This window comes from Bactrocera neohumeralis, unplaced genomic scaffold (genome assembly GCF_024586455.1).
Source record: "Bactrocera neohumeralis isolate Rockhampton unplaced genomic scaffold, APGP_CSIRO_Bneo_wtdbg2-racon-allhic-juicebox.fasta_v2 ctg5954, whole genome shotgun sequence".
NCBI lineage: Eukaryota > Metazoa > Arthropoda > Insecta > Diptera > Tephritidae > Bactrocera > Bactrocera neohumeralis.
The window spans coordinates 430-10,778 of record NW_026092848.1 but is presented as its reverse complement, the minus strand read 5'-3'; the positions used below and the strand labels follow the sequence as shown (position 1 = coordinate 10,778).

Genomic DNA, 10,349 nt, shown 5'->3' with positions numbered 1-10,349 from the left:
GGGAAACCCAGAAATATTATATGTGGGGTCATTAAAAAAGCTGTACTTAAAATATTACCCTCCAATAACATTAAGGAGGTTTTTAAAAATAAAAACAGTTAATTTCCCTGATGCCATATAAACTGTTTGTATCAATGCGGGACAAAAGCCCAATTACTAAACGCCCCCCTGAGCGATAAAAGCTACATTATGAAAAAAACCCAAAACATTTTTTAAAATTTTTTCAGTTTCCCTTTCAGCTCATTCAGTTTTTTTTAATCTCTTCGATAAACAAACAAATTTCCACAGCCCGTCAATTGCATTTTTGAACCAAGAAAAATAAAGGGGTTGAAATTTGATAAAATCGGGGGGTTGATCGATTTTCATCAAGTTTGGCCAAATTCGGTCAAAATCTCGAATTTTCGGGGGTAAATTATCATCTTTAAAAACCCAAATTTTTTTTTTCAAACCCTTTTTACCGTTTTGGTTTTTTTTTTCCCACCAAATGCCTAAATATTTCCCCAAAAGAACTCATTGTTGCCCTCTTTTTCCCCCAAAACCCAAATTGTGATCCCACCAAACCACGAAATAAAAAAGCATTACCTTGTTTTTGGGCGGGCTTTGGGGGGGTTTTTTTTTTTTACTTGGGCCCGGGTTTTTTCCCTTCTTTCCCGATGAGGTTTTTTTTAATTTAATGAACCCCTTCTTTATGAATTAATTTAAAAATTTTTCCCAAAAAACCCGGGTTTAAATAAATATTATACGACAGGGGGGACGATTCTCCTTTTTTGTTTAATTTTTTGAAAACTATTTTTTAAAGTTAATGAAAATGTTCATTTTTAAAATTTTTCCCCCATTTTTTTCTGCTCAAAATGATGTAAGTCAAAATTTTTTCAGACCCTGAAAAAAATTCAGTCCTTTTCGCAGATTTATTTTTGTTTTGGGAATATTTAATTTTAAAAAAGGCGATGATATCCGATTATTTTTCCCCAGATGGGCCCACTTTATTTCAGCGATCATAAAACGACCGATAAAAACAAGTTTTGTTTTGGAAACTTATTTCTTACTTTGAAAGGGATTATAAAAATTGGAAAAATTTTTCCCGGGGAAAACTATTATGGCTTCGGTTAAACCGAAGTTAAGATTTTTTCTTATCTTCTTCTGAACGCAGTTTTCTTTTATTATGCCAAAAACTAACAATTACGTCTAGCTTCACTTACAAAGTACTTGCAAGTTTCGCCGATTTTAATCTCAGCAGTCTCGACTGATACTCATCTATGATGGACAGCATTTACTGGTATTCTCTCTCTGTGGTGTCATCAATTTTTACAACTTCACTTAAGCATTATTCTTGTGCGCATGTTTCAAGATATGCTTTAACCCACACGTGTTGCTTACTACAAGTGTCTGTGCTTTAATTATCCTCCAATATTTAGACACCAAATTTAAGGGGGACAATAGAGTTCACTTTGTTAAGCAGAATATCTACTTCAAACAAAACGTAAAAACAATATATCAAACTTCCCTAGTTTTTCCCAGAACTACCCAAACCAGACAGAACAAATCCCAAAATTCCTTACCTATTTCATGCATTGATTCAACTTCGACCAATATCAAGAAATACCATGTTTTTGCAGTGCATAGGCATTGGAGAAGCTATAAGCAAGAAAATTATTTTCCTATTTCCAATGACTTCTGAGGATGGTAATTTGTTGTTGCTGGTAAAATCAACAATTGCTAGGGTTTTTACTACGGAAAGATGAAAATTGGAACCTGCAAAAGTAAAAGTAAGCTATCAAGACAACCTTAACTTTTCCCAGTACAATATTTGCACCATGTCTCTCAGTAATGTCTGAAGATGAAATTATTGAAGTATGAAGGAATAAGGGAGTGTAGTGGAGTCTATAAGTTAAAAGGTGGACAATACCTTCATTCACACTGGAGTTACCTTCTTTAGAGCTTGCAGATTACACACAATTAAGTGGGTTTCATGGCGCTCAACACGTGTAAGACCATATTTTCCAAATCAATGAGATGTAAATCATGTCAACTCTTAGGGCATACCATTAAAAGGTGTAACAACAAACCTGCGTGTAAAACATGTAATTTCCCCCCTCACGGCTCAGTACAATGTTTGTGCACCTTGTGCATAAGTGCGCTGGTGAAGCACCATCATATTCTAATATTGTCCAAAGTACATCCAATCTAGAAATTCTCAAGTCGCTGAAGACAAATACGATGAGGCTATAAAACTACATAACTGAAGTGCCCAGTCTCCTAACACTGCAGAAAAAGTAAAACAAACGAATCAAACAATTACAACAACTCAAAACTTCTACATCACATTCCGTTCACTTCCAACACCTTCCAAAAACAATAAAACTTCTTCAGAAAGTCTCACCTGACACTGTAAGAGCGCAACGCTTTCCTCCAAACACATGACTCCAAACACCCCAGCAACAGACTTAAATACTTCAGCAACCTCTTCTTACGCTCTAAAACTAAATTATGTTCCAGGAAAAAACAACACAATAAATCCAGTAAACTCTCAATCTCTCCCAGTTGTTTTCTCTCAATTTCTTCCTCCACAGCATTTATTAACAATTTTGCTAATAATTCCACACCCCTCAAGCTATCAACTCATCTCATTCATTTTATATTGAGCTTCTAATCTCTCCACATAAATACTCTATCAACAACTTTCACAAACCAACCATTAATTACTCAACAATGATCTCACCCAGACCGCGTCAGATTATGCCAGCTTTCGACGATGAAGAAATTTTATCCATTCTTCTTTGTCCTATTTGCTCTATGTTCAATATACTTCAATGGAACATAAAGGCTTCTACAACAACTACATGAACTTGAAATTCTCATTCAAGAAATCTCACCACACTTCATTGCCTTGCAAGAAACTCATCTTGCTGTAAATAAAGACAGTTTTGTACCAAAAGTATGTTAGCTATTTCTTAAATTTACCTCAGAATTTAACAAACAAACAAGGTATTGCTGTTTTAGTAAAAAAAGACATTCCACATAAATGCCTCGAAATCCATTCAAATATATCTTCTTTAGCCATTCAGATATCCATAGAATTTAAATTTACGATTATTTGCTTGTATATTCCCCCACAACAAAAATTTCACTTGCTGAGCTTCAACAAATTCTCTCCAAGTACCCAAGCCCATTATTCTGGTTGGTGATATGAATTCGTGGTCCCCATTATGGGGCCCGAACCAACCAAAGAGGATTAATTCTGGAAAACTTAGTTCTTACAGAGAATCTTACCATATTGAACGATGGTGCCCCGACTCATTTTTCAACTCATAATTCTTTTACGCACATAGACCTATCTATTTGCTCTACCAATATAGCTCCAAAAGTGAATAGCCGAACGCTTGATAGTTTGTGTGGTAGTGACCACTACCCATTAGTAACTGAAATTGCTACGTCATCCTTTGCAAAGGCCTTTCCTAAACCAAAGTTCCTGACAGGAAAAGCAGACTGGCCTAAATACACGCAAAAGGCAATTCTGTTCTGCGATCAAATTCCGGTATCTCAAAATGTCAATAAAGAGGCGGCTAATATCACCAAAATATTAAGGTCTGCAGCGCACCTTTCAATCCCGCAAACTGTTTCTAAAAGTAGTTCCATACTGGTCAAAGGAGTTGGAGAGCTTAAGAAATTTAAAACAGCATAACTGGAGACAATACAAGCGCTCCAGAACAGAAGCCAACCTGATTTTATACAAAAAAGCAAATGCTATTTTTCGTAAAAAAACTAAAGAAGCAAAACGAATGTGCTTAGAAAAACTTACTACAGATATAAATCCCAGCTCTAATCCTAAAAAGATTTGGTCGGACATTAAAATGCTAACTGGCTCACCTTCCCAAGTCAATATAAATTTTGTTAATAGCCCAACTGGTCCAATATTCGATCCCAAAGCGATGGCTGAACAGTTTGCCTCCACTTGGTCTCCGTATTCTAGCGACGGGAACTTTGATTCCGCTTTTATAGATAAAAAAATACGAAACTCTGAGCCGCAGCTAGAATCAGCTTAATTCACCAACTAAAATAATAGAATCAGATATCACCTATCTAGAATTCGAAAGTACAATATATTCTCTGTCAGGGAAAACCCCTGGCGCAGATAGAATTTCATACGATATGATAAAAAACTTGCCTCCACCGCTTAAATTACGATTAATTAATCTGTACAATCAAATTTTAACGATCGGAATTTATCCACAAAACTGGAAAATTGCAACAATTGTTCCCATACCAAAGTCGACTAACCAGTTCCCAGAAGTTCTTAATTATAGACCTATTTCACTTATATGTTGCATGAGTAAGTTAATAGAAAAAATCGTTTCAAAACGAATTATGTGGTATACTTCCAAACATAGCTTAATAAGTCCACATCAGTTCGCTTTCAAAGAGGGGCAAGGAACTTCCGACGCGCTCCTTCTTTTTGAAAATTTCGTCTCATATGGGTTGTCTTCCCGCAATCATACCTCTACGCTCAGTCTAGATTTTGAAAAGGCTTTTGATCGTGTCGGAGCTCACATAGTTCTACGACAATTAGAAAAATGGAAATTTGGTAACAAAATATACCATTTTATCAAGTCTTTTCTCACCAACCGTAAATTCAAAGTAAAAGTAAATAACGTTTTTTCCAGTTTACATAACCAACAAAATGGAATCCCACAAGGATCCCCTCTATCCGTAATGCTATTTGCTATCGCCTTTAACGAATTAAGCCACATAATTAGCAGACATAAGAATATTTCCCACATTACTTATGCAGATGACGTTTTACTCTATTCTAAAATAAGCAATCTAAACACTGTTAAAAATAAATTTTTAAAAATTCTAACCGATATCAGTAACTGGTCAAATTATTCTGGTGCGACCCTGTTTAATTCTACGAAAAAATGCGGCGGCTTACAGAAGGTTTCAAGACCGGAGCATACTCTTGTAGAACCCCCAAAGGTGATATAGTGACCGATGCCCAGAGCATACTTAAATTATGGAGGGAACACTTCTCCAGCCTGCTGAATGGCAGAGAATGCACAACGCCAGGAGAAGGCGAACCCGATTCCCCAATCGATGACGATGGAGCAGACGTCCCATTGCCCGACCATGAAGAAGTTCGAATAGCAATTACCCGCCTAAAGAACAACAAAGCGGCGGGGGCCGATGGATTACCGGCCGAGCTATTCAAACACGGCGGCGAAGAACTGATAAAGGAGCATGCATCAGCTTCTTTGTAAAATATGGTCGGACGAAAGCATGCCCAACGATTGGAATTTAAGTGTGCTATGCCCAATCCATAAAAAAGGAGACCCCACAATCTGCGCCAACTACCGTGGGATTAGCCTCCTCAACATCGCATATAAGGTTCTATCGAGCGTATTGTGTGAAAGATTAAAGCCCACCGTCAACAAACTGATTGGACTTTATCAGTGTGGCTTTAGACCTGGAAAATCAACAACCGACCAGATATTCACCATGCGCCAAATCTTGGAAAAGACCCGTGAAAGGAGAATCGACACACACCACCTCTTCGTCGATTTCAAAGCTGCTTTCGACAGCACGAAAAGGAACTGCCTCTATGCCGCGATGTCTGAATTTGGTATCCCCGCAAAACTAATACGGCTGTGTAAACTGACGTTGAGCAACACGAAGAGCTCCGTCAGAATCGGGAAGGACCTCTCCGAGCCGTTCGATACCAAACGAGGTTTCAGACAAGGCGATTCCCTATCGTGTGACTTTTTCAACCTGCTTCTGGAGAAAATAGTTCGAGCTGCAGAACTTAGTAGGGAAGGTACCATCTTTTATAAGAGTGTACAGCTGCTGGCGTATGCTGATGATATTGATATCATCGGCCTTAACACCCGCGCCGTTAGTTCTGCTTTCTCCAGACTAGACAAGGAAGCAAAACAAATGGGTCTGGCAGTGAACGAGGGCAAGACGAAATATCTCCTGTCATCAAACAAACAGTCGTCGCACTCGCGACTTGGCACTCACGTCACTGTTGACAGTCATAACTTTGAAGTTGTAGATAATTTCGTCTATTTAGGAACCAGTATTAACACCACCAACAATGTCAGCCTGGAAATCCAACGCAGGATTGCTCTTGCCAACAGGTGCTACTGATGTCAACAACTGATGAGTCGACGTTGCGAGTTTTCGAGAGAAAAGTTATGCGAAAGATTTATGGTCCTTTGCGCGTTAGCCACGGCGAATATCGCATTCGATGGAACGATGAGCTGTACGAGATATACGACGACATTGACATAGTTCAGCGAGTTAAAAGACAGCGGCTACGCTGGCTAGGTCATGTTGTCGAATGGACGAAAACACTCCAGCTCTGAAAGTATTCGACGCTGTACCCTCCGGGGGAAGCAGAGGAAGAGGAAGACCTCCACTCCGTTGGAAGGACCAAGTGGAGAAGGACCTGGCTATGCTTGGAATATCCAATTGGCGCCACGTAGCGAAAAGGAGAAACGACTGGCGCGCTGTTGTTAACTCGGCTATAATCGCGTAAGCGGTGTCTACGCCAATTAAGAAGAAGACCCTATCGCTTAATAAGTGCAAATATTTACATATATGCCGCAAACATAAATGTACGGATTTAAACTTAGTTCATAATAATATTAATATTTCAAATGTTTCTAGCTTATGTTTTCTTGGAATTACTTTCGACAAACGTTTAACTTTTAAAGAGCACTGTCTTAGGTTAAAAAAAAGCCTAGCTGTCAGGTTAAATATTATTAAATATTTATCTTCTAAACACTGCCTGATCCACCCAAACACTTTAATTAATGTTACTAAGGCTATAATATTGTCGAAGATTGACTATGGCTTATGAATATATGGAAATAGTGCAACGAGTAATATAAAACTGATTTCTTCGACGTATCATGCAGCCGTTCGAAGGAGCATACGCGCCTTTCCAACATCCCCGATTCAAAGCATCTTAGCTGAAGCTGGAATGCCTACCTTACAAGAAAGAATTGAATATACCACTATGAGGGTTATCCCGAAGATCTTTCTCTGCAGAAATAGTATTATGTATGACACTGTCACAACGATATGGGCCGCTAATAAAACACCAAGACGCATGTCAACATTGCTCAGAGTGCTGCAATACGCTAAAGTTTTAGGAGTAGACTCGAAACCATCTTTTCTGCCTCCCGTCAGCTCACCACCTTGGGACTTAAGCTACTCATCTTTCCTTATCGGTTTAACAAATCACGCTAAGTCAACCACAAGCCCAACAGTATTCCTGCGCCTTTTTGAAGAATACAGAGCTCCTTTTCAGAACGAATGGAAAATGTACACAGATGGGTCAAAGTCGAAGAACCACACGTCATTCGCTGTGGTCCAAGCCGATGGGAAAACAGTAATAGCAGGGCATCTACCAAATTATGGATCAGTGTATACGGCAGAGGTGGTTGCAGTATACAACGCAATACTAGCAGCCTCAGAATCTAACGATAAGACGATAATCTGCACGGACAGTATGTCAACTATTGCTAGTATCATGAATATTACTAACAGGGCACCCCTAATTTCTGAAATACGCTCCAAACTTATACAAAAAGCCAAAGAAATCAAAATTATGTGGATTCCTGGTCACGCTGGAATTATTGGCAACGAATTAGCGGATCTTAAAGCAAAATCCGTAGCAATGGATCCATTATTTACCTTTAATTATATGGTGAGGAAGGATATCTTTCTACTCGTCAATAACTTCCTTAAAGAACAGAAAACAAATTCTTGGAAAAGTGTGCAAAACTATTACTCGAACTTCAATACAACTGGCATGCAGCCGCATATTCCGCCCACCTGCCGAACAAATGACATTATTGCTTTTACTCGACTTCGGATTGGGCACACCATGGCCACGCACTCGCACCTGCTAAACGGCTCAAATAGACCACACTGCGATTTCTGCACTTATCCATCGCTTACAGTTAAACATCTTCTCGATGAATGCACTAAGTTTAGTGCAACTAGGAACCCACTATTTGATGACCATTTTTCGGAGGAAAACATCCGCAAGGTAGCCAAATTTTTGTCCAAAACTGGCCTTAGAAAGTTAATTTAATTCTCTAATTGTAAGTTATCTTAGATCCAAATAACTTCCTTTACTAACATCAATTATTTTAATAATTGTACTGACTGTAATATTGATCTCATATCTACCTTTTACTGGCTAATATACTAATATTCAAAAAAAATATAGTTTTATTAGAGCAGTAAGCCGTAAGCCCTGGCAGCTAGTGCTTCTTACTCTGTAAGATAATAATTGTATTATTATTTTTCATTTAATAAATAAATAAATAAATTTAATCTCAGGTGCTGTATGCTCTACTTGTTGTTCATTAACCTTGAACTACATGTCTGACTATGTATTTGAAATATAGTAAACTAGTCTTCATTTACTATATACATATGTTCAACCGTGAAAAAGTATCATTAAGACTATATACAAATATACATGCATACATGCATACAATTTTACCTTATCTATCATCTCTTCTCTTGCAGGACTCCTGCGATTGCAACAGATTTACCAAGGGCTTAAACCCGGCAACGAGTCATTTCAAGTGGAAATGGTAAAGCGTATTGCGAATGTAACAATGGCCATCGACTTCCTGCATACGCTCGAGGATTTGGGACGCTTCACCAACAAATACATTGTGCTGGATTGCCCAACGGAAATGGCCAAACAGATACTCATTCAACATGTGCGCGATATATCGCTCGGAAGAAGGACATATCACTATTTGCTAAGCGGTTTGGTAAGAGCAACTTTTACATACACATGCCTACCTACATACATACATTTCATAAATAAAAAACTATATTTTTGTTTTTGTGGGTTCATTTGTGTACTAATATCTTTGTGCGCACACATTCCCACAAATACGTGTATAGCTGCGGTGGCACGCTCCTGCATAAAAGCCAAGTAAATAAATCGTTTTGCATGACTGCCAAGCCACAAATGAGCAAAGGTGAATGTAAACAAATATGCTGACTAACACAAAATGCACACAGCGTAAGCACAACTTGGCTTTTGCTCATATATCGGTGCTATACACGGCTTACATACTATACACATAGTATGTAGTTTTGTCTGTTTTTATGGCAGAGTTTTATTTGTGCGGGCACCCGCAAAGCGATTTATGTGGCTTTTTCGGTTTGTTCGGCGGTTTCAATGTTTGAAACCACATTAATAACCAATTATACATGTTGTACGTGTTGCCATTGAATCTGGCGCTACGTGCCAATTTTCACTTAGTGCAATGCCAAAAGTCATGCTGATTCGGGAAATACTTGTGGCGAACATTTATCCGATTTGTAGACTCAGACGTATGTCAGAACGCTTTTTGTTTGTTTTTCGTTACGGTTTTTTTAACGTTTTTGTTTCAGAGCGTTTTGCATTGCCCATTCATATGCCGGCATTGATTTGATCCGTTTCAGGTAATGGACGATCGTTGGGAGAGTGAAATCATCGAATTTGGTGCCATCAATATAACCGGATTTCGTATTGTTGACACTAATCGTCGGTTCGTACGTGATTTCTTTGACAGTTGGAAGCGCTTGGATCCGGCAACATCGATTGGCGCCGGCAGGGAATCAATTTCGGTACGTAAGCAATACAAAAATGTTTATCACATACACACATATATAGCTATATCAAAATTTGTATAGGAATATGACATTAAGGCATCCTTGTATATGCCTTCATATGCTGACAAGTGTAGAAACATGCAAAACAATACTATTGACTTGTTTAACCACAGGCGTTTCATGTAGTAGTTGTTTGTTAACTTATGTACACAAAAGCATACACTCACACGTACATGTTTATATATATTTATAAGTCTGCACTAAAGCTTTGAGTCCTTCATGCATACTTTACGTAAATATGACTATAACAACCCAGCAGTGAAAGCAATTAATTATAGACTCTTTTCTAACTAGTCGGCCAATTGGATAATTTTTTTGAGGAGTAAGAAAAAATTAATTGAGTTTCTTAATTTCAGCCTTGTACAACTTTATACTATTGATATTTTAATGGCTACCGGGCCAATCACCTTTATCAAGAGTGCCTTTAGAGGCGACGGTTGCTCTAGATTATGCTATGTGAAACAAAATTGCAAATAGGACCTGAATCTATATCAAAAATGCCAATAAAGTTCATACATTTTTAAATTTACAGCAACTTTGCTAAAAATTATGGACTTGTTAAGAAAACTCTAGTTTTATTAACCAAAAACATATTTTATGTAAAAAGTAATCGAATTTTTAAATCATAAATTGACCTAACCAGTTATAAATTGTTGATCAAA

General features: G+C 37.9%; 1 protein-coding gene across 1 annotated transcript; it reads left to right on the top strand.

The window, feature by feature from the left end:
* Window positions 1-8,546: 8,546 nt before the first annotated feature.
* Window positions 8,547-9,642, top strand: LOC126767399 (glutamate receptor 1-like; the record flags this gene model as incomplete). The annotated part of the gene is made up of 2 exons (XM_050484927.1): window positions 8,547-8,795; window positions 9,478-9,642. Coding segments are annotated over exons 1-2 (354 nt in total), but the record flags the coding sequence as incomplete, so codon positions are not given.
* Window positions 9,643-10,349: the final 707 nt, after the last annotated feature.